The sequence below is a fragment of the Pantherophis guttatus genome, chromosome 17, assembly GCF_059756535.1.
Source record: "Pantherophis guttatus breed Tessera chromosome 17, ASM5975653v1, whole genome shotgun sequence".
In the NCBI taxonomy this organism is placed as follows: Eukaryota; Metazoa; Chordata; class Lepidosauria; order Squamata; family Colubridae; genus Pantherophis; species Pantherophis guttatus.
Genome location: NC_142079.1, coordinates 1847319 through 1872554, shown reverse-complemented (window position 1 = coordinate 1872554; position 25236 = coordinate 1847319). Strand labels below are relative to the sequence as shown.

At 44.9% G+C, this 25236-nt stretch overlaps 1 protein-coding gene across 2 annotated transcripts in view; it reads right to left on the bottom strand.

The window, feature by feature from the left end:
• ATP2A2 (ATPase sarcoplasmic/endoplasmic reticulum Ca2+ transporting 2) overlaps window positions 1-24974 on the bottom strand; it is a 40482-nt gene extending 15508 nt beyond the window's left edge. For both annotated transcript variants that reach the window (XM_034428747.3, XM_034428746.3), the window contains exons 1-8: window positions 24209-24974; window positions 22538-22555; window positions 22358-22440; window positions 14224-14328; window positions 11770-11908; window positions 5545-5625; window positions 4990-5075; window positions 2316-2780 (exon numbers count right to left, since the gene is read on the bottom strand). In XM_034428747.3, the coding sequence (XP_034284638.1) occupies window positions 2316-2780; window positions 4990-5075; window positions 5545-5625; window positions 11770-11908; window positions 14224-14328; window positions 22358-22440; window positions 22538-22555; window positions 24209-24326 (1095 nt within the window). In that variant the 5' untranslated portion in view covers window positions 24327-24974. The remainder of the gene's footprint in view (window positions 1-2315; window positions 2781-4989; window positions 5076-5544; window positions 5626-11769; window positions 11909-14223; window positions 14329-22357; window positions 22441-22537; window positions 22556-24208) is intronic.
• Between the last annotated feature and the right edge of the window lie 262 nt (window positions 24975-25236).

Here is a 25236-nt window from a genome sequence, read left to right as displayed (position 1 = left end):
TCTTTCTCATCTGACTAGAACAGGGGTCGGCAATCTTAAATACTCAAAGGGCCATTTGGGCTCTATTCCCACAGAAAAGAAAACACCGGGAGCCACAAAACCCTTCCCGTGCCTGACTATTTCCTGAGCGGCCACAAAACTAGCATATGTAGTTGAATTAAATGTTCTGTTTTCTTCTGAAACTTTTCTTTTCTTGGATTTATCCATGGTTGGCCTCCCGGAGTTAAAAAGCTCAATAAATCGCATGTCAGAGGTGTTACACATTGGCGGTTGTGACGTATATTTTGAGCGAGAGGGAGCCACAGCAGAGGGGTGAAAGAGCCACATGCAGCTCCAGAGCCGCGGGTTGCTGACCCCTGGACTAAAACAATACACAAAGCCTTCTTCTCAAGCGGTTGGTTGAACCTCTTGTGCGCCTACCATTCAAAATGAGGGCCCCACATCAATAATCAGAAGGTGTCAGACCTGGCCCAACTTGGTCCTTAGGAAAGAAAGACCCTCGACTCCATTTGTGGCAAAAAGGTTACTCTTACTAAAGCCAAGAGGTTACTGTAAGTGAAGCCAGAACAAAGAGTTTGAGAGCGAAAATTCCCCTAGTTAGCTTTCCCTTCAGTGGTCCTCCCTCCGGTTATCACCCCATTGTCCAGTGACATTCAGAGAAGGTATTTTGGTAACTGTCTACGCTGTGGTTGGTTGGTTAGATGGATGGGTTAGATGGTCCATTTCCAAGACCTTGGACTTGAGATGTCTCAACTATTGCTTTTGATTTCCCAGGTCTTCGTCTCGGGTTCCCCCGTCTCCCCCCTGCAGCCCCCAAGTTCCCTCTCCCCATAACGTATGGCAGGCTGGTATCTAGTGAGCGAAGGGATGGCAGCTCTGACAGAAGGATGCTTCAGCTCAATTCACAGAAACCAGCTAGAAAGGCAAGCTCTTCCAGTGATGCAAACATCTTGAATGAAAAGCGTGCAAACATGTGAAATATCCCCCCACTTCCACAGGTCTAGGGGATCCAAAAATGTAGAAAATGATGATTCAGTCTTAATTTATGTCCCCACCTCCTCCCCAAAGTCCTCTCACCAAGCAACATCCAACTTGGATTCAGGCCACTTTGCTGTTACTACCCATCTTCAGCTCCGTGTAAGTCTCAAGAATTTAAATTGCACCCACTTGGACTAGCTACGGTTTGGCAACGGACCCTAATGGAGAAAAAACCCTTTCCCAGCATCATTAAGCTTGCTGAAGAGAGATTTTCACATAAAGTAGCTTTGACATGCTCGGCCATTTCTCACCAGCCCCACAAACTCCAGGAAATGTTTTTCTGCATTGCCTAATGGATCTGACACTATAGGACGAGAGGGAAAAAGGCAAAGTGAGGATTTTCCTGCCCTGCCAAAGATGCTTTCTGGAAGAAGAAGAAGAAGAAGAAAAGGTTGGGGAGCTGCTTTGTGGAGGAGCCGTTCCGCTGTTCGGCCTCTACCCCCTAAAGACGGGCAGTTATGCAAGATCCCTGCAAAGCGCCTCTCTCAGAATACAGATGAGCCTGGGCTTTGTGCGCTCTTTGTGCGCTACGCTTCAGCAGCCAAATGCGGGAGAGGGAGAGGAGGCAAGGCGCATAGGTAAGCAGCCCATCAGAAGGGGGAAGGAAGATTCATTTCAGCTGCGGAAAAGACCCAGAAAAAAAATCTATTGACGTCTTTATGGCCGTTGACTCATTTGAGGCTCTCGCCTCGTCATCGCAACATCCTGCTCCGAGGGTGGCTGGAAGGCATCCCTTCCAAGATCCCTTCTTCTCCAAGAGAAGAATTCCTTGCTACCGAAGAAATGCAGTTTCCTTCCCTCCGGACTGCCTTGAAAAAAAAGGCAATTTAATCAATATTTCACAGTTGCTCTGATCATCTTCCCTAGAGAATTGCCTGGGACAAGAACAAACCTCCCACCCTTAGTTTTATAAACTAAGACCTGATTTTTTCCCCTCCCAGCCTCCTTTTATCTTCCCTAAGTGAGCAGAACTGGCTGGGTTAATAGGAAGAAGAGAGCATATTAAAAGCACTTTAACTTCTTTTTTTTCTGGCTAAATATATGTTAAGAGTCGACAGAGTCTCTTGTATCTAAATTAAATGTATTTAAATTAAAAATTATTTCTCGGCTTGCTGAATGACCGCGAAATAAAGGCAGCTTCTCTAAACCGGTTTTGCAAGAGTGGTTGATAAAAATCAAAATCAGTTTTAGGACCAGAGAGACCAAGACACACAGTTCACCCCAAATTTTACCAGTTCCCCCCTTCCTAACCCAGAGAAATCGAGGAAGCATCTTACCCGGCAAACCGACATCTGGTTGGTGGTGAGGGTGCCCGTCTTGTCGGAACAGATGACCGAGGTGCAGCCCAGGGTTTCCACCGAGGGGAGGCTCCGGACGATGGCGTTCTTCTTGGCCATGCGACGGGTGCCCAGGGCCAGGCAGGTGGTAATGACGGCAGGCAGGCCCTCTGGAATGGCGGCCACCGCAAGGGCCACGGCGATTTTGAAGTAGTAGATGGCGCCCCGGATCCAGGAGCCGCCGTGGACGGGGTCGTTGAAGTGGCCGATGTTGATGATCCAGACGGCGATGCAGATCAGCGAGATGACCTTGGACAGCTGCTCCCCGAACTCGTCCAGCTTCTGCTGCAGGGGGGTCCTCTCTTGCTCGGTGGCCACCATTTCGTCACGGATTTTGCCGATTTCCGTGTTGACCCCAGTGGCCACCACGACCCCCATGGCTTTGCCCGCAGAAATGTTTGTACCCTGGATGGGGAAACAATCCGATTCAGGCATTTCAAGTGTTGAAAAAAAGACTATTAAAACTCCTCTCCCCAAGTTCATTATTTCAGTGCAGTCTTACTGCAAGGATCTCATTTTAGCTGATCTGATTCAGCGCTCGTAACCTAAGGCTGCAGTCCTCAAGGTTTTGCACCTGATTCTCTTCTTCAAACTGGGAACAGGCTTTGAGGTGCATAATTGTCGTCTGATGTATTTTATTCTTCTTTTCAACCAAATATGTTCTACCCAAAAATTCCGAGGGAGCAGGTTTCTGATACTACATATAATCCGCTCCTCCCTCCAAACATGTTTTCGTTCTTTTGCTCCTCATCGGTGCCTTGGTGCCCATTTAGAAGCAGAAATTTTCAGGCATACAATAATATACACATCTATGGTTTCTCTTTCTTTCCTAACTAGGTTTTAAGATTTAGACCCATTCCCCATTCATTACTTCATTCTCCTGGTACATTATCAAATTCTGCAGCACTCCAAAAAGGTCTGTGTTGGAGATTTAAAGTATAAGCAACCAACAGCAGCGCTGATTAAGTGTGCAAAGGAAATCAACACACAAGCAATGGTATCCACCAAGAGAGGAGGGCAGCATAGAAATTTGATGGATGGATGGATGAGATCAGAAACTAGATCAGGCGTGTCCAATCCTTTAGCCATTGAGTGAAGAGGAATATATGTAAAGGTAAAGGTTCCCTGGCACATACGTGCTGGTCATTCCTGACTCAAGGGGGCGGTGCTCATTTCCGTTTCAAAGCTGAAGAGCCAGCGCTGTCCGAAGACGTCTCCATGGTCATGTGGCCGGCATGACTCAACGTCAAAGGCACACGGATGGCCGTTACCTTCCCACCAAAGGGGGTCCCTATTTTTCTATTTGCATTTTTTACGTGCTTTTGAACTGCTAGGTTGGCAGAAGCTGGGACAAGTCACGGGAGCTCACCCCGTTACGCAGCGCTAGGGATTCGAACTGCTGAACTGCCGACTTTTCCATCAACAAGCTCAGCATCTTAACCAATGAGCCACCGCATCTGTGTGTGTGTGTGTGTGTGTGTGTGTGTGTGTGTGTGTGTGTGTGAACATGCCTGGTCTAGACATGTCTTAACAGCTTCTGAAAAAGCAGGCTTGCTTAATGGGGTCTTGCTCTGCAATTCTGTAATGAGATCACTGTGCAAAAGAAGATCTGAGTCCCACAGGGAGGACCTGAGTTTATAGGTGCCAGCACTAATATATATATATATATATATATATATTTTTAAACAGCAATGGTATTTACACAACGCCCTTTCCATTCATTCAAACCAACCGAACCGGTTTCCATGAACTGGCACGAGCCGGTCAATATTTGGCAAGACGGTGTACATATTGTGAACTTCTGAGGACTCACTCCACGTTCTCAAGGAACAGCTTCTGAAGTTCATCCAGGGGCTGGATGAAGAGGACATAAATTTTAATTGGGGTGACTGCCTCAGAACAGAGGCAGGAGAAAGGAAGGGGGGTGGGGGGGAATGGTTCTCAGCTGTTTTGCCAGACGCAGGAACAGCAGGAGTGGTTAAGGTCAGGATAATAAATCAGATAAATAGCCAGGACTCATTATGAAATTCTTGAGTAGCAATTGATCGGTGATGTGGAAGTTCCCGCTCGAACACCAGAAGCCTCTTGTTCTCGGTACAAAGAGAACTCTTTAAAACTCTCCCCAAAAGAAAACCACAGATAAGGAGGGGAGTATTAGGCATTTGCAAGAGATTTCCATTTTTTTCATTTTATGAATGATAATCTACAAAGTTAAGCTAAAAAAAACCTTGGATCACCCTATGCTTATATGTACTAGACTAGAAATAGACTAGACTAGACTAGACTAGAAGAGGTGGAAGGGACCTTGGAGGTCTTCTAGTCCAACCCCCTGCTTAGGCAGGAAACCCTATAGCATTCAAACTTGGCAACTTAAAGACCTGTGGACTTCAATTCCCAGAATTCCCCAGCCAATATGGCTGGATGGGTAATTCTGGGAGTTGAAGTCCACACGACTTAAAGTTGCCAAGTTTGAAAAACAGCGATTTAAACGATCAAGATAGATGCGATGTTGTCAGGGCATTCTAAACAGAGTAAGGAGAAGCTAATTTTGTTTTTAAATGAAGCATGCACCAAATGATCTCCAAAAAAACACACGGGTCGAGATTTTACTCACCGAAAAAAGCATATTTTTCTTATCTTGGTTTACTGCCCGAGGATCAGGCACAGGGTCCGTGTGCTTAATTACCGAGACAGATTCACCTAGAAAAAAAGGTCAAATGCCTTAGCACAGAAATGCAAATTCTCCCTGCACTTTGGACATACTTCCTGGAGTGTTTAGCAAACAAACTTGGAAGCAAAACAACCCCCATTTGGTTTCTTCCCCTCCCCCCACCATTCTAATATAATTTATCAGTTGTACTATTTTTTTTTTTACAAGCCATTTTGGCAATCAAATAATGGAAATAAGCCAGATACAACTACAACACTCCAAGAGGAAAGCTGAGACAACATGCTGGGCCCAACTTTTAAATTTAAGCCAGATAGGAGGGACTTTTTCATTCGGAATTAACTTTCCATGGGGTGGGAGAGAGAGAGAGAAGAAGGAACATGGACCCAGGGCAAAATAAAACAGGTCACCTTCATCATGACCACCAGAATAGGACTTTGTCATCAAGGACAAATGTTTGCAACCCCAAGAAGCATCGCTTTTCTCTCGAGAACCCCCTACCTGTGAGGATCGACTGGTCAACTCGTAGAGTTGTTGATTTTATGGAAGTAATTCTGATGTCAGCAGGAACTTTGTCCCCAACTGCGGGTTGGGAAAAAAAAAGAGTGTGTGAGTTTAAGTGATCTGTAGGAAATCCAAAATATTTTTCCAGATGTGCAATGCGCATCAGAGTAAGCACAATAATATTGGGTGTTTATTCAAAAAGCACTTCTCCCTTGCCGGTTTATTTTTGTTTCAGAATATTATTCCATGCCTTTCTTTGCTTTTATATCTGTGTGGCGGGAAGTCTCACCGTGTGGAAGTTTCTCTCCTATAATATGTTGGTACGTTACGTCTCATATTTCCACCTTTAAATTCAGGGAGAAATTTCATTCTGCAAACCCAGTTTAGTGTAATTGCAAAAGCTATATTTTCACTCTAATACAAGTAGGAAGGTGCTAATGGGTTTATTAGATTCCCGCTGGCATTTGGTTGAGCCAATGGGAACTGTTTCCTGATCAGGATCAATCTTGGCTCCGTTCTGGCATGGATCTTCTTAGTAACATGCAGCCAAGTGGAAGGTGTGCGTAAAACAGAACTGTATTCTGTCCGATTTGGTGGGGACGGGACTCAAAGAAGGACCACAAAAGCACCCAAGGTTTGATATAGTTCTTTGTTCTTAAGACTGGCAGTGAGCAGCATCCGATAGCCAACATTATTATCCTTTAGGACAGGGTGTCCAACCTTGGCAACTGGAAGATGTGGCTGGCTGGAGAACTCTGGGAGTTGAAGTCCACCGGTCTTAAAATTGGCCAGGTCTTAAAGGGGTGTCCAACAGGTCTTAAAAGTTGGACACCCCTCATTCAGGAGCTCCTAAGAGCCACGCAAAATCTGTATGGAACATTTATGCAAAATTCACTTCCCAGAGCTCCAGGCGGCACCGTCTTGTAAATGACTGATCCTGTCACGGAGAACAGTCTCCCCACACCAGGTCCCACTAGGCTTCCTGCAGGGAATGCTCAGCTGCTGAATTCCTACAGGAACTGCTTATGCAATTGGCAGCAATCGGAGACACAGAGGGAAAACCATAGGGTAGTCATGGTAAGTTGGCAACGTTACCATGAAAATGGGATCCTTTACTCATCGGTTAAGGTGACACTACTTTGGGGATTAGCCTGGCCTTTGAAAAAGGCAATTACAGGCAGTCCTCGACTTACGACCACAACGGAGCCCAAAATGTATGTTGCTAAGTGAAACATTTGCGAAGTGAGTTTTGCCTCGTTTTACGACCTTCCTTGCCAAAATCACTGCAGTTGTTCAGTTACTAACCCGCTTGTTAATTAAGTGAATCTGTTCCCCCCCTCCATTGACTTTTGTGAGTTTTGGCCCATTTTACAACCGTTCTTTCTTGCCAGAGTTGTTAAGGGAATCGCTGCAGATGTTAATCTAGAAACAAGGTTGTTAAAAGAATCTGGCTTCCCCATTGACTTTGCTGCTCAGAAGGTTGCGAAAGGGGATCGCGTGAGCTTGGGACACTGTGCAACCGTCATAAAGACAAGTCAGTTGCCAAGCATCTGAACTTAGACCACCTGACCGTGGGGATGCGGCAACGGTCGGTAAGTGTGAAAAACGGTCCCAAGTCACTTTTTCCAGGGCCATTGTAACTTCAGACCGTCACTAAATGAACTGTTGTTAAGTTCATTGTGCTGTACTGTACAATCTCTCAAATTAAATTATCTATTTGTAAATTTTTATAGATATTCTTTGATGGGAAGCGAAGCGGTGGCCCGTTCTTAAAAATTCCCCTAGAGGGCTTTTATTGACTGGGTCTATTTATATTGCCTGGTCACCGTTTCCCTTTTCTTCTACATTTATAGTGAAGAAGAAGGAGGGGGGGGGAGAAAGAGGGGGGGGCATTCTAAGTGCCCTTCAGCCCCGAAGAGAAAATAGTACAAGACGAACCATTGCCAAAGCCAAACATGGGCAAACTATTCGGACGCATCCCCCCCCGCCCTCGCCCCCCCCCCCCCGGGACGGGTGTCGTGAGGAAGCTCCTTGTCCAGCAGCTGCTTTTCGGCGACCACAATTCCACCCAAGAGCAAGTGGAGAAGATTTTGGCACCGGGCGAGAAAAAGCCCATCAGTCCGTCAGGAAAGAGGGCAAGGCTGCCAAAAAGCCTGACAGCTGGACCTCTCGGATGCCACCCATCCAAAGCCTGGCACCCCTGCAGACAGGTGAGGTCCCCTGCTCCCAACTATGGGGAATGCCGGCTGGGGGATTCTGGGAGTTGAAGTCCACAGGTCTTTAAAAAGGTGCCAAGGTTGGACAGCTCTGGCTTAGCCCACCTGGGACTTGGTCCTTGCAAAAAACAAACTTACAGACCGTGGCTTTGGGCAATGGGTTAAAGGGCGCCTCAAATGTGTGTCCTCTTAGAATAAGATTCAGTACTTTGTCCTCGGCTCGCGAGTTTGTTTAGTGACCGTTTCAAAAGTTACAAGGGCACTGAAAAAAGGGACTGATGCGTTTTTCACACTGATGACCGCTGTAGCATCCCCCTGGCCATTCGATCAAGCTTGGCAACTGGCTCATGACCACTGCCTTGTCCCGGGGGGGGGTCACGTGATCCCCTTTTGCGACCGTCTGACAAGCAAAGTCAACGGGGAAGCCAGATTCGCTTAACAACCGTGTGGCTAATTTAGAACACGGCACAGTGATTCACTTAACCACCGTGGCAAGAAAGGTCATGGAACAAAACTCACGCAAAAAATGTCTCGCCTAGCCACAGAAAGGTTGGTCTCAATTGCGGTTATAACATCAAGGATTACCTGTAATCTCTGCTAACCAATTTCTTTTCCTTCCTTGGACACAATCCTCAAACACAGTTCTGTGTTAATTTAGGAACAATGCCGGGAAAAACCAAAATTATCTAAGCCTGTAAATGCATTTCCTCTCCCCACAAAACGCATTAATGGTTTCCACAACAGAATTTGGCCGGGCGCCATCAGATCCCTGCCAGGCTTACATTGCAACCGTGCGATCAGAGATGCTCCTAATCAAATTCACACTGCACGATATTAGCGAAGGGGCTTGCGGCCGCCTCCGTGGAGCCGCCAACTGGGGGGGGGGGTGATTCCTAAGCTCCCTTCCCTGATAAACCTGGTTACTCCGCATCTCTTTAATAATGATAATTGTCACCGTCCAAATGTTAAGAACCGTAAACCGATTAGCTGGAAATAATCCGGAGGCTTTAATTATAGCAATAAGTATGCACGGAGGGTTTAACAGACATAAGAAAGAGAAATATAATTGCCAAGACTGCTGCGGTAACACGATTGGAGGGCAGAAATACATTTTCCTTATGGAAGGAAAAACCTTTCTGAATAGCTTTGGACCAAGAAACAGGGATCAGAGAGAGAAAAAAAAAAGCAAGTTTAAATGACCGTTAGATCTTGTAGCCAAGTTCTGAATTCAAAAGAAGTTTCTGTGCTCCGATTCAGTGCATTTGCCAAATCAGAATGAAATATCGGCGGCAAACTTATCTTGATGCTCAAGAATTTTCTGTCTGGTGGTACCTTTTGTTCCAATAATAAATTCCTCTGGGGTTCTATTAAGGTTATAAGATCGTAACCATTCTGCAAATTCGAAGCACGAGAGTAGCAGGCCTCGCATTCTGCAGGCTTTATACTTCAATAACTCACAGGAGGGAGGGGGAAAAAGGACCCACTCGGCAAGAGGTCAAATGCAACAACCCTTTTATAAATAATCCTGAAAATAAATGCGCTGTCCTGGTTTGAACTCTGGGCCGTTTTTGACAGATTTTAGCGGGTTACGGCATGAGCCTATGATTTATTTTGCTTTGAACTGCTTCACTTAAGAACTACTATCTGCATCAGAGGAGGATGAAAGCTCTGGGTAAATGTATTTACATATTTCTTACCCACAAAACGCTGTTTGACATTGTGACTCAAGAGAGATTAGAAGGGAGCCAAGTCACACTGAAAGCCAAGCGCACCCCATGGAGCCCAGCTTTTCCAACTAGTCCTATTAAATTTATATATAGAGATATATATTTGTTTCAGTGCTTGACAGGGATTAAACGCTGACACTAAACAGGAACGTTAAACACAAATACAAGCTCCCAAAATTCCCACCAACATTACAAGCAGTTGTACAAAATTGATGCCTGTTTACAACGGAATGTCCAGAATTAAGGCTACTGTCGATTTACAATCAATAAGAGTTTTACGCTACTATTGTGTTCCACTGAAGTGAAATACGCACAGCGTTCGGCAAAGCCACTAAATTAAAGCAGTTCCCCGCAGTGAAAGTCTTCTACAATTGATCCAACATAAAAGTTGGCTCAAGGCATGCTAGCTTTAACTATGTTAGGTTTAACCAAAGCAAAGAAACCACGCTGTAGCTCAGAATATCAGGTCAGAGTTTTCAGAATGAGCACCCAGGGCGGGCTTGAAAGCCATCCAAACGAGTCAGGATGGCCCTTGGTTCCTAAACTCCATTACGAGGTCCTACTTTCATCCCACAATGCATTTCTCCTTTGCAAGAAAATGGGGCAGAATTTCCTGCTCCCCTCCTAAGGGTATTATGTCCACAATTTGTGTATTGTCTGGATGGAGTTCTCGGCTAAGATCAATCTCTGTGCAACCCATTATAGAGTCAGCCCCTTTGCTCCCTGCAGAAACCTCCTTGAAGGATCCCTGGCCCTTAGGCCCCACTGACCTTAGGGGGGAGATGATGGGAGATTGTTTTATGCTGGTCAATAGCGAGGAGCTTTTCTGCGGACACGCAAATGTCCCTGGCACGCTGCCTAAAATTCCGCCATCAGATACGCATCCCCCGACCCAGGGCTCTGTTGCTTCCCTACATGGTCCTCTGTTGGCAGACGCCATGTCAAAGGCCATCCAACGCGCTTAGGCTTATGACAGAGGCATGCGCACCGTCTTTCACACCTCGGGAGTCTTGACATCAGCTATGGAACACGGTGTCTCTACCCTGGAAGAGCTATGCTTTGCGTCCGTGGCTATGCGGATGGGCGGCTGAGTGCCCTGCAGAGAACCAATCTGGTCACTGCAAGATGGACCGGACACGAAAGGTTAAAGTCCACTTTTCTTAGCTCCTGCCTTGGGAAAGAAACCCCATCCTTTCATCTAAAGCCTGCTTTTTTTTCTAGAAGTCACAGCTTCCCATCAACTCCTTTTTTCAGATGCTTGGTTTTTTTAAAAAAAAAAGATAACACAACCAGTGCTCTCCACTGGCTGTGCTGTGCTACACACAAGATGTGCCAGGTGACCATGGCATTGGCAGTCGGCCACATCCAAGGCAGCCACTCGGATGGGCTGGGAGAGGGGCGAGGCGAGCGCATATCAGGCCTCCAGGGGCAGCAGAGCCCAGAGGGGGGCAGTGGTCTCCTCCCCCCACACTGGTCTGAAGCCTACACAGAAGGGCTGAAAAGGCCACAGTGAAACCTTCTGGGGCCAACAATTCTGGCAACAAGTTTGGCGAAATGGAAGGAACCCGTTTGGGGTATTCTCTCTACTGGGGGAAAAAAGACCCACGGTCAGAAACCGCCCGCTGATCATACAAGCCATCTGGAGGAACAATAAATGGGGGCCAGGCTCTCTTAAGGGCACGAGCTTAGCATGGTGATCATGTAACTCAGGAGTCTCCAAACTTGGTAACTTAAGATTTCTGGACTTCAATTCCCAGAATTCCTCAGCCAGCTGTGCCAAGTCGCCAAGTTTGGAGGCTCCTGATGTAACTCATCAGTACGAAACTTAAACTTTGTACCAAAGGTGCTTTTTTCCAAAAGGCAAACTGTCCCCCCACTCCCCTGGAAAACATTTCACCTCTCATCCAAGAAGCTTCTTCAATTCGGAAGTGAAAAACAAAGAAGCTTCTTGGATGAGAAGTGAAATGTTTTCAAGGGGAAAAAAAAACAGCAAGAAAGTCCACTTCCCTTTTTGTAAAAAGTACCTTTGGGACAACCATGTCCTGGAGGTTTGAGAATCTCCATAGATATTTAAACTTGGAAGAAGGGGTTTACCCTAAAAGAGGGGAACCCTATGCAGCCCAAACCCCGCTTTTGATTTCTTCTGCTTGCTTTCTAAGCTTTAAATGCAGGTCAAGAACTAATTCAGGTTCGACAGTAGCTCAAAATACAGAAGCAACACCCAGACACCCACACAGCCTTTGAAAATCCATTATTATGTAGAAAATAAAAGTTCTCACCAGCTACTTCCACGATATCACCGGGGACGATGTCTCTTGCTTTTATCCTTTGTACACTTTTTCTGTCTTGTCGATAAACTTTTCCCATTTCAGGTTCATATTCCTTAAGAGCTTCAATGGCATTTTCAGCATTTCGCTCCTAAAACACAGGATCAACAGCAGGGGTTCAGTAATTCTCTCTCTATCTATCTATCTACATATATTTTAACTACTGTGCTGAGCAGCTGGCCTCCAAATTTGCCGTTTAATAAATAATCTAGGATCATCCGCTGGCAGAAAGAGAGGCATCGTATTGCTGCTGCAGCCAAGCTAAGGGAGCAGCCTGCAAAATTTCACTGTCAAATGCACAGCCGAAATGCGCAATTTTTTGGTGTGCATAAAGCCAAAAAGGAGATAACCCAACAGCGGAGATCCCTTTTAACTACGGATTCTTATCTCTCTTTAAATAACTCGGATCCAAAGTGTACTTCTTGACTAAATGGGTAACCGATAAATTTGACAACTCAAAGAGTTACAACTAGGTAATTAAGTTCCTTTATACTTTCTCTCCCTGCAGCATTTGGCCCTCCTGGGCAGAGTGTGTTCATTGTTCCAATTGAGAAGCCAAAATAGCAGTTTGGGGGAGGAGGGGGGACACTGTTCCCACAACTTCAACACATTTCACACTCATGACTTGCTAACAAAGTGCCTGCTATCAACACAACATGGTGGTAGGGTTGGGATTTTTAGACCATAACCTTGCAATGCCTCAGGAAGATTTCAGCTTTTTTAGAAAGAGCCCAAGGGCTTCTGAGTCAATGCAACTGTACCTTACTGCTAAAATCTTGCTAAATTATTAGTTTGTCATGAAAAGGCCAGCAGACAAATGAGAAACATCTGCCTGTGGTTTTTGCTGTTACACTTGGGAGATGTAGGACCGCTGGAACCCAAATTAAGTGGGAAATACATCCATGTAAAAGGAATGTTCGTTCGCAGGTATTTCGCTTGTCACAGACCTCTTGAAACAGGAGATAAAGACTAAGGAGGGTAATCACGAGAAGGCGGTTTCAATCTCTTGCTTTTCAAGCTAAGAAATACATTTTTAAGTCACCCCGTCCATTTTCAGAAGCAAGAAACATTAAACTGTCACCAACATTAGCAGACAGATGATTAGTGAATATTAAAGCTTTTTATAGCATTTGTTCTATCACAACAACTACATTTTCATCTGAGTGCCGGAAGAATTTTTCACTCAGTTCCAAGAATTTTTCTTGCTTTTAAAAGGCGGTGTTCATATCAGTACTTTGGGGGCGGCAGCAATAATTTGTCTTTTTCAATAGATGTAAATCTAACCGGAAAAGCCTCTCAACTTTCAGCTATTCCAATACATCAACTGTAAATTAAATCCCTCTAAATTTTAAATCGTTCATTTAATGGGCAGTACTGGGCTTCGGGGCTTATTATTTATTATTTTCATCATTTTAAAACTTCCTCTCTGTTCTGCTCCCATACCACCTTAGTTGGCACCCTCCAGTTCCTATGGCAACAATACCCTGCTATGAAAGATGAATTATGGGCAAATTATGGCTTTCTCATACAACCAAGATGAAAAAGGAGGGGGGAAAAATAGGGTATATTCATGCCAGAAATGTCACTCGCATCTAGGAAGCAAGCTATTAATATTCAGTACTGTATAACTTAGTGGCAGTTCCCAACCACAGTATCGAACTGGTATGTCCCACAAAACAGAGCCCAAGTGACTGCTGGCAGCAAGCCGCATCCACCTGCCCTCATGCAGAGGAAAGCAGAGGTCAACCCAGGCTGCAGGCTGGGGAATTCTGGGAATCGAAGTCTACATGTCTCCCACTTGCCAAGGCTGAGAAATGCTGCTCTGATACATTACCCTGGTAACTTGTTTTGATATTCTCTCATGGAAAATCTGAGTAGGACTAGAAGGCAAACATGGGCTGTGCCCTGATATATGAGGATATATTTTGGTGGATGCAGTGGCTTGGGTAAATTGCACAGGCTGTCATTTACTGGGTATAAGGAACAGTCCCCAAATAAATTGAAATGTTTGGTGGCTCTCAATTTTCACAGATTTAGCCTATCATCTAATCCAGACAACTTTAATTTCTTTCCATGACATTCTAGAGTCCCTTTCCTCTGACAGAGACTGGAACTCATCCCTGCTTTCCTAAAGAAAGATACAACTGATGGTTAAGCATTAAGAAGTCCAAAGTCTCTTTGGTGGACTGAATTAGATACACGGTTATTTGGATCCTGTCTTATCTTTACAACATCCAGCAACTCTCTAAGAATGACAAAGGTTTAACCTAATTTCAGAGCTCGCCTCTGCTTTCAACTTTCTTAATAAATATGATAATGGCGGCTCTAAGCGACTTAAAGCAACCTGTCGAAACAGCACACAGATTTACACGGCTTTTCAGTTTTTCCGAGCACGTCTTTGCTTACCTGCCACACACCCACAATTGCATTAGCAACTAATATGAGTAAGATTACAAAAGGTTCTACAAAGGCTGTGATTGTTTCTTCTCCTTCTTCAAACCAAGCCAACACCTGCAAGAGAGATTAGAAAACTCGGTGAAGATACAGGTATGATTTGGTGGCATTTTCTGTGCGTCAACTTGAATTTTAGCCCGACGTTTATTCCATGGATGATTTCCCAGATCGATTGCACAATTCCAAAATGTCCGCTGACTCACTTGAGCACACCTGAGAAGCAAATTCGATTACCAGGAAGTAATTGCCTCACCTGCGCTTTTCAAGTAGCTCACTGCTTTTAAACTAATTTGCGGATCAGATTAGGCCTGTCGCTTTTTGTTTTCAAAACAAATTATGCTGTAAATAAATCCCATTTGGGTTGGAATAACCCGACAACATCACCACTGCATTCCTTGTTAATAAATCACCCCTTCCTAAGGATAGCCTACGTGGCAATCGAAGGAGCTCCTCTTCAAAATCAGGAGACACAATCCGTATGGGTTACTTAAAGATAAAAGCATGGGTGGCTTTAACAGACAGCAAATTCTCCACTAGCGTTTTTATGCTTGGTCAGCTTGCCAAGAATTGAATGGCAGACAGATTTGATCTGTCCATCAGGCTCTCTGTTATCGCTATGGTCTGCTGCTCACCCCAGCACCATGTCTTCTTTCTATTTGAAGACCTCTTTTCTATTAGAACTTCAGGCTGGCTGGCTTCCAAGATCTTGAGTGCTCCTGATGGCGAGGGATTCTGCTTCCTTTCAAGACTCATCAAGATCTAGAGGGAAAGCGGTTTTTTGTCCGGTTCACAACATGTGCTAAGCCACCAAGTCCTTTGTTTGGGATCATCCAGGAAACCATCATTTGATGGTGTGCTATTCCAGCCAACTAGACTTGGCTCAAGCAAGCTTACTTGTAGTAACTAATGGCTTAATCCAATATATGATCCCATCATTTTCAGCTTCACTGTCCTGGATCAAGACTGAACTACATATAAAGCCGAAGAAAATTAATATTTAAGGCTAAAGGATCCCTGAAACCATTACTGTGAGATTCTCCTGCAAAAGGACTCAAAGTTAGCTTGCATTCTTTCCTGATTTACAACAAAAAGGGTGTTACTTTTAATTAAGAACTTCCCATCACACTAACCAGGTTGTATTTTGTGTGAAGCCATTGGCTGAGGACACACAGCAGTCTAAGCCATAAGCAAGCCAGCTTTGCTGAGGATTTGCATATCTTGGAACACATCCTAAAATATACCCCTAGAAGACAATGTTAGAAGCTCTGGAAGACGTCCTTTAAATCTGGGTCACCTTTCTGAAGCTAACTCATTGTTCTGACAACATGTCAATATTTCCACAAGCTCCATTACAGCTTCGTAAAATGATTGTTTCAAAAAATCAAAAAGAAGTTAAACATGTTCCTCTTAGATTCTAAGACTTAGAACAAAGCACTGATCAAAGAACTTTGGAAATCCTATACCTCGGGTTTTTTGTACTAGCTGAAAATTCTGGAATATTTTCCCCAATTGTCTGAGTTACTCAGAATTAGGAATTTAACTGTTAAGAAAAAGAATGTATATGCTATGTATTCCCCCACCCCCCCGAACTTTCTAATTCCAAGGATCATGTTACTGAGAAAGGCACATGGGGTGATGACCGAAATTGACTCGCAAAATGCCAATTTAGGCCTTATGAGTAACCAAAAGTGACTTGGTAGCTTGCATCAAAGGCTGCAATGATTCATGAAGAAAAGGGCGAATATTATGTTGGATATATTGAGCAACAGGAAGTACAGAGCAACTGACTTGAAGAATGCTGAAATCGGTCTTTGGAAGTCATTCAGCAGCAAGTCATTGTTCAGATCTCTTTTAAAGAAAGGCAGGCACAAAAGAAGCAACGGAGGGGAGGGAAAAAAAAGATTCAGAGCAGCTTCTCTACTGCTTTTTCTTAAGAGGCGACTCGGTGGGTTTCCAGATGAGAGGAAATTGGGAAAAGGAGTATAAAGCCTAGAGGCCGGATGACCAAAAATAGTGGTAAAACGGGAGAAAATATCTGGTTTTTCTGTTTGATAAAATGGTAGATGGCGGCCTTGTTCCAACACAAAGCTGGTTGAATTCATACAACACAATGAATCCTAACTCTTGGGTGGGGGAGATGACCTACTACAAGGTCCCTTCCAACTTGATTTACGAAGCGCACCAAGTCCAAAATAAACATCAGGTTACAGTTCTCCAAAATGTGTGAATGGAAACACCAGTTTTTCTTCTTACTGGGGCTGAAATGTAAAACGCAATTTCGAAATTTGCACCGAGGACACAGATCCTCGCAAAGCCAAGCCAAAGGCAAGTCCTGAACCTTTTAGAAATCAGCTGTCCTGTCTTGACCCAGACTGAAAACAAACGGAGAAAACTACAGGCGAATTTAACCTCCCAAAATTTGACTCCCAGGTTCTGTAAAAATGGGTGCAACAGCTATCATTTACTCCTCTGATGAAACTCCAATAATGAAGCAGGTATTTAATATTAGTCCTTGAATATACAACACTGGAACCACTGATTTTTCTCTTCCACTGCACAATCAGTACTGGCAATATATACCATGCATGTTTTTCTTTTGATTTTTGGTTCAGGAAAATCCTTTTTTCTTCCCACTCTGAAGCGCAGACCAGATTTATCTAACTATCGCTTTGAGATGGGTAAGACCAAGCAATCCAGGAGCTGAAATGAACACAACGGAGGCTCTGCCTTCCAGTGTTGGTTACTGGCTATGTAAAAAGGTCAAAGCAATTTAGCAGCCGAGTCTACAAAGCATATGGCGAAGGGGAGGGACATCGGTCGGTTTTTGAAATGACAATCATACATCAGGATACCGTGTCATTAGGTATGCCAACATATTTCAGCGTCAGGAAGCTCCAGGATCTATATGTACTGTAAACCTAAGCCACAAGTGAATTTTCAGGACACCAGCAGCACTGATTTTCGGTTTTAACTGCAATTGTGCCAAGCTGCCATACTGGTCTGACACCGCACTGGACTTGGAGCCAGCATTTTCAAGGGCAATTACCTCCTCTGAGTAATTTTCTTTGCCTGAACTTCCACACTGAGCTACATTTTGAGTTTTTCATGTGCCTCGTAAGTATTGATTGTCCGCCCTCTCCTTCTGCATTCGGTGTACAAATTTGCACCCATTGCAGCTTCCCCTTCTCTTCAAAATGCAGCTACAACAAGCAAAGGCAGAGGTCTTCCCCAGGTAAACATGCAAAGGGTTACAATCCTGAAAAAAAGCTACAGAGCTCAATGAAGCCACTTTTAAGCACTGCCTCCAATTTTGAGTTACTTTTGCAGTCCTTGACTCTATAGGTAATGTTAAGGGACTAAATGCTGTTATGCAATCTACAGAGAGACATGATGCCTAATGGTATTTAACAAAAGACAAGAAGAACATCTGTTCTTCCTTCCTTTCATTAAAGAGGACTCATTAAAGTGAGTTTTTTCTCTATTACATCTCGGCTTGTTTTGGTCCGTTTGATGAATTTGGAGGAGCTTATTAAATGTTAACATTGTCCTCTTTTCGTATTCTCTGCAGGACCATCTGGCTCCCTCAGGAGCTTACCGACTTTGCCCATATTTCACTTAAAATTAAAACAAAGAGAAATATTTCCTAGAATAAATAAGCCTGACAAATTATTCCATATAAATCCTTCAGGGGGATTGCCAGGCATCGGTCTAAGTTATTCCCATGTTCTTATGAGTCAATACTCCCTAACAAGTGTTGGAGAAAGATAAAGCTGTTAAGAGAAGGAAATGGTGGGAACTGTTTGCTATGATGCCAAACTATTAGATATAGAGACATCTTTGAAATAAAGAAAACCACCAAGGCTACGTACCATTTAAAGACTATGCAAATTCTAAGAGATCTGCAATTTTTTTCCTTTGCAGCCCTGGGGGAAAAAATCCATTATAACGGATTTTTGCTTGTCTAATAGCACCAGTATCTAAATTCTCACGTTTCCAAATAGCATTAGGCTAAAAAATGGGTTTAATGGATTATTTCGTCGCTTGCCTGAACTCACTCAGGGGCACAAGCTCAAACCTTTTATTAAGATTGCCGAAAGTACAGTATATTTCTCAGTTAGTTCTACCGATGGGGAATATCAGCAGCCATTCTTCAGGGATTTTTTTTTTTTTTTTTGCTTAAAAAGGCAGGGAATAAATTAAGGGAATGGAATAATCTTGCCTTTTGGAGGCAAGATTGATGGGAACATGCACACCAGTTGCTAGGGAACACAAGAAGAAATGATCTTTTTAAGCAAGGAGCAACTTTTAGAGACCCAGACTAATATTTCCTCTTGGTTTTTATACTGTACTGAGGTTTAAGTCTTTACAATTAAAGATTTAGCTGAAATGTACAGAAAAATAAGGCACCAGTTAATGTTGTGCAATTGGGCTTCTGCTTTGCAAATGTTCCTTTCTTTCCCACCTCATTGCAATTTCCTTTGAGGTAACATTGCTCAGCCTTGGGCATTTTAAGCTGCGTGGACTTCAATTCCCAGAATTCCCCAGCCTGGGGAATTCTGGGAGTTGAAGTCCACACACCTTAAAATGCCCCAGGTTGAGAAACAGTTCTCTGAAGGCTCCACAACCGTTTCTTCTTTAAATTCACTCTCAGCAGAAAAACAAGAAAGTGAAGATACTCTGAACATGGCTTCACTACTTGGTATATAACATTATATATCTGATTAGCTGGATGTTTTATTTTATTTATTTATTTTATTTATTTATTTATTTATTTAATTTGTATACCGCCCTTCTCCCAGAAGGGACTCAGGGCGGTGAACAGCCAAAATTAAAAAACATACAAATGCAAAAGTTAATATAATTAAAAGAATTAATTCATTGGCTACCCAAATTTAAAACCCCAAATCCATAGTTTTATCTGATTCAGGTTAAAATCCCCCTCTGCGCAACTCTCTGGGAAAAGGTTTCACTTGAATTTACACTTGCCAACCTGTTGTCCTGCTACTGACAGGATTGTCTGCTGGAGTCATAAGTAGGAGCTGCTACAAAGGGGGGTGATTGAATATCAGCCCAGAGAAAAGAGATCATGCCAAAGGTAGAACATGGTGTCTGGATGCTTAGCGTGAAGTAACGCTTATTCGACTTTATTTCTGTTAAACGAGTAAGATGATCCCTCATATTCCAATAAGTGAACCTTATCTCTGTTGCATCTGTTATTCTTCGGACCCAGAAGAACAATTGTAGCGATTGGCCTTACGGATTCAACCGCCACACTTAGAAGCACAGAAAGCCATTTTGCTTTTCAAATAATGCCTCGTCCTTCCCTCAAAACGAGGCCGGAACTGCAAAATCTAAAACAAGGAAAGGTCTTCCCAACACTGGAAGTCATCTGAACATCTTCTACTGGCATACAGCAATAGACTTATATACCGCTTTAAGCGGTTTAGAGAATCAGCATATTGCTCCCAACAATCTGGGTCCTCGTTTTGCCGATCTCGGAAGGATGGAAGGCTGAGTCATATGGTCTTATACAGACAACCACAATTTTCTAATCCAGAACAGCCTTAGAAAGGGATCACTTTTGGGGCATGTGACTGTTGTGCTTTTTCTAAATTAATGACACACTGTCCTAACCTCATTAGAAATCGCCAAGAAGGCAGCAATTAGGGCATTTTAGTACGTTGTTCCCACAATTCTTTCAGCATTAAATGGGACGCTTCAGACATCATTTCAGAATTTTGACTCATTATGATTGAGGTTACTAGCTGTCCCGTTTTGCCAGGAAAAAGTATTCTCAAATCAGGGAGTCTCCAATCATGGTTTAATTTATCAATATTCCTGCATAGGAATCTCTGGCCTATTGTTCTTCTAAGACACCATCAAATCAAGAAGGGGGGGAAAAACCCTTTGTTACAACAGCAGTGAGAGATTTCCATTAAGGCATCATGGTCAGTAAAACAGGAGGCACATCAAAGCAAGGACACTGGGCTGTGGGTACCAGCATGCCTGCTGAGAATCAAAGTTCATTTTGTCATCAAAACCAAGTTCAAGGAAAAAGCGAGGAAGCAGAAGGATATTAAGTTTGGAAGCACTGTACAACTTACATGGAACAACCGAATACAAACAGGTCAAATTTAACCCAAGATTGAATGATAACTTAAAAGTTAAGGAATGCAAGGACCGCAAAGAATGGAAGGTTATTTACTGCTGTGGAATTAATACTCTTTCAATTAAACTCAGAAATAGCCCAACAGGCCACAAAGAAATACTCACTACTATACAGAAAATAGTTTTGGAAATCTTTCTCCAGGCTAATTCATGTCATGGTAACTAACAAGAGCAGTGTTCTGGGCTGGGAATTTCAAACCATCTTCAAGACCGATTTTTTTGTATATAAATTGCCCAATCTCATCGTTGTGTGTACAATTTTAGTGTGAGGAGGCAACCTTGAAGCTTTTGGTCGCCAACAATTTTCCTGCAAAAAGTCTACCATAATAAAGAAGTTATTTTAACCGATTAACTGCAAAACCAGCGTTCTATGTATGTTTCTCTCCTTAATTGAGACTCGTGGGACAATTCTAGGACTCAACAGTTTATGTATCATTATTTTAAATGATAGAAAAAGAATGAGCACCCTGGCAGTCTACCACACCTAGGGCAACCATAATTGGATCTCATCATGCACCAGCAGCTACTTGTCGATTAACCATTCATCCACCCCAAAGTCACCAAGAAAAAGCTGAAACACAATGACTAAATGACTTGTTGCTGCAGAGAAGAAAATCTATGCGAAAAAAACTCAAAAAAAACTTACTTTCCCAGCTGGGTGAGTCAATGTCATGAAACTCTCACTGGCTCAAATTCTGGACTCCAGTTAAGTCAAAGGTGCACTGTTTGGTTTCATTTCTAAGGTCTCTAATTTAAAGACAGAGACACAGAAAACTACCCTATGTATCAATAACTGCTGAATTAGAACTGGGGACAGGAGTTTCACATACAACTTCTACAGGCCAATCTGGATATGTGAAGCTTCTCTTTTCACCAGTTTCCAGGTGCCCTCAAAATCTACTCTAGAGGAGTATCCTGAGAACTGCGACAATCCATGTCTAAATCAGGGGTGTCCAATTTTAGCAACTTTAAGATCTGTGGACTGCAACTTCCAGAATTCCCCAGCCAGCTGGCTGGGGAATTCTGGGAGTTGAAGTCCACAGGTCTTAAAGTTGCCAAGGTTGCACACTGCTGGTCTTAACGAAACCTTGAAGGACAGTCTAGGAAGTGAGATACTTTGCAAAGCTCACCCTGTTGTATCCCACTTACAGTGAATTTTTTTCTCCCCCATCTCCCACTCTTCTCCAAACGCATACTTGGCACCTGGCAACGTGACCCTATCCTTTTACACATTATTTTAACATTCCGACTCGATTTCACAGCCCTCATCCTACCCCATTGTGCCCAGGGAGCAAAGAGTTTACTTTACCAGAGGCTTCCCAAAGGTCAGTGACCAAATTTGGTCAACAATGGTGCCATCATTGCTGTCATCATTCTTGTCACTGTCAAGAGCAACAACTGTCACCTTGCTATTATCAGCAAGAGAAGGCAACTGGCATATTCCCCCCCCCCCATACAAATTCTATTTACAGTTTGCATTGCATCCAAAAAAAGACTTCCAGCAGTCTCGGTGAGTTTCATAACAATCAACCACCGCTAAAAAAAAAAAAACCAGCCACCCTACAGCAGTTGACTTTCTGGCTGGGGCCAAGGTTAAAAGGCAAGAACCTATTTCAGACACAGAGACAGCCATGTCTGTTCACAATATTCAAGTAGGCCTGGCTTAGATTGCTGTGTATTCTCATCCAATCATTCCCCTGACATTGTATTTGTTACAAGAAACTGCTCAAGATTCTGAGGTGCAATCTACTGAACTCAGCTGCAAAGACAAAGCATTTATTTTAAGCCAATGGCAAGACAGAATAAGGATACCCAGTCTTCTCCCCAAAAATCATTTTCTAACTCTCACTAGCAATCCAGCAACCCTGTGTGTCCATGAAGATAAAAGCCATCCGTTCAAAACAAGGGAGATACTTACAAAAGATATACATGCTGCCAGCAACAAAATTCTAACTAATAAATCTTCAAATTGTTCGATCACCAGCTCAAGTAAGGTTTTTCCTGCCAAGAAAAAGATTCAGACTTCAGTCAGCGAGCAGAGAGGGTGGGGAAGAAAAAAAAAGAATCAAGCAAGACAAGGCTTCAGATGCCGGCTTACCTTCTTCAGCTGGTAGTTCTTCAAAACGCCAAAGAGTCGCAGGAACCACGTCAAGTGGGGGGAGAAAAATCAAACACAACAATTGTCAGAAATATAAAGGTGCCTGAGCTAGATCAAAGAGCTTTTTGGCTTTCAAAGGCTTCAGGGCCAAGGGAAGAGATGTTCTAAGGGGATGAGCAATGCAATAGTTAATTAGGCTTCCTTCAACAAGGCAGAGAGAGAGAGGCGGGCGGGCGGGCACAGGCTTCCCTGCATTTTACGTCAAGAACATTTCGGCATCCAGCTCTCTCTCTCCCTCTCTCTCTCTCTCTCTCTCTCTCTCACACACACACACACACACACACACACGGAAGGGTTAGCAATCCAGCCAAGTCATCACTGCTCTTCCCTATGGTTCCTAATGCGGCTCCATGCTTTCCACTATTCCCCATTCACTCCTCTGAAAGAGGGGTGAGGGTTGGGTTTTTTTTTTTTAATTTTCCCATGCCCATCAGGGTAGAGGTTTCCTCCCCACCCTACTTCCCATCTTGCAAGCCCTAGAACTGGCTTTTGACAAGCAGAGAAAGCCCAAGCAACAGAGCCAGGCAGGAAAGGCAAGAAAACAAAGGTCAAATCAAGCCAAAAAGGAAGAAGAAACCGGGAAAAAGGGAGGAGAGGGTGGGGGAGAGAGGAGACCCCCGCCATCCCCCCAGGAGATGGGGAGGCTTTCTCCCTTTCTCTCTCTCTTTCTCTCCTTCCCAGGAAGGTGCCCGGCGGGTTTCCACGTTGCACAGCCCGGGGCAGCAGCTGAAGGGAACCCACGAGGTCGATGGCCAAGTCAGCCATCTTCTTCTCTTTCTCCCCCCCCCTTTTTTTTTTCTCCTGGCAGGCTCCAGTTGCCAGATTGGGGAGGGAGGGGAGCAGGCGGAGGGTCTGGGTTAGATGGATAGATATGGGGAGTGGGGGGCGAGAGGAATAGATCTGGGGTGGGAGGGGGTGGTCTCCATCTTCCCGGGCGGAGGATCGGGATAGATGGATGGATCTGGGGAGGGGAGGAAAGGAATAGACATGGGGTGGGGGGATCTCCATCTTCCTGGGCAGAGGGTTGGGACAGACAGATAGATAGATGGATAGGGAGAAAAAGCGGGGAGGGGGTTTGATATGGGGTGTATGTGGGGGGGGGCATCTCCATCTTCCTGGGAGGAGGGTCTGGATGGATATGGGAAGGGAATAGATATGGAATCAGGGGGGCGAACCTGAATATGGGGTTTGGGAGAGGAGTAATCATCCTGCCCAGGGTCAGGATAGAAGAGTGGGGAGGGGGATAGACAGGGTGGGGTGGGAGTAATTGCGAAGAAGAGGAAGAGGAGGATAGATATGGATTGAGGGGGGGGTGAATATGAATGTGATAAAGAATATGGGGGTTGGGGGGGGTGGGGAAAGGGTGATCATCCTGCCCAGGGTCAGGATAGAAGAGTGGGGAGGGGGATAGACTCAAGGGGGGGGGGAGTGATTGCCAATAAGAGGAAGATGGGGGATAGATATGGATTCGGGGGGAGGGGTGTTGAATATGAATGTGATGAGGAATACGGGCTGGGGGGGGCGTCGCCAAGAGGAGGAAGAGGATGGTGAGGGAGAAAATCCCCCCCCCATATAGAGGGGGGAGAAGGGGGGGCGGCCGCCCACGCCTACCGTTGGCTCCCCACCGCTCCTTCTGCTTCTTGACCTGCTCCAAGCTGAGCCCGGTGCTCTCGTTGACCCCGAAGTAGCCCAGCACTTCCTCCACCGTCTTGGTGTGCCCGTTCTCCATGGCGGGGGGTCGGGGGAGGGGGTCGGAGGAGGAGGAGCTGCGGGGGCCCCCCCTTCCTTCTTCGGCGGCGGCAGCAACGGAAAAAAAAAATCAAAGCGGGGGGGGAGGGTGTTGTTTTTTTTTTTAAAAAAAAATAAAAATAAAACGGGGGGCGCCTCGGCCTGCCCCCCCCCTCTCTCTCTCCCTCAGCCCCCCCCGGCTCTTCCTTTTGTCTTTTGAGGGGTTTTTTTCCTCGCTTTCTCCTCCTCGCGTGAGGGAAGGTCACGGAAATGGGGGGGGTCGCCGCCTCACGCGAGGTGTGGGGGGGGGGGAGAGCGCCGGTGGGGGAGGGGAAGGGGGCCCTGAGGTAAAAAAAAAAATTAAATAAAAAAAAAAATAAGCCGCTGCTGCCGAAGAAGAAGCAGAAGCCGAAGAAGAAGAAGCCGGCCTGGGCCTCCCGCGTCTGGCGTCGCTGCCTTGCCCGGCTCTGGCTGAACCGGCAGCGGCTGCTCTAATAGAATTTATCCGAGGAGACTCGCCGCTGCCCCTCTCGCGGCCGCGGCATGTGGACGACGCCGATTGGACGCCCGCCGGCAGGACCGCCCCTCGCGTCACGACAGGGACCCGGATGAGGCCACGCCCCGCCGGGAGCCTGCGCCAATCGCCGCCGAAGGAGCCCGGGCACGCACGGCGCGCGCCGCGGACAGCGGAGGGAGGGAGGAGGGAGAGGAACAAAAAAAAAAAAAAATTTTTTTTCTAAAAAAAAAAAAAAGGACAAAGGAAAAAATCGGGCCGACCGGACCGGCGTTTGATTTTGTGGATCGACGGTTTATTATGCTAATCGCCCTCGCTCTGGCGGGAGAGAGGCTAGGCGGGCGGGAGGGCAGGCGGGCGGGCGCCGAAACCTAAAGCAGCTTTTGAAAGGCGTGGG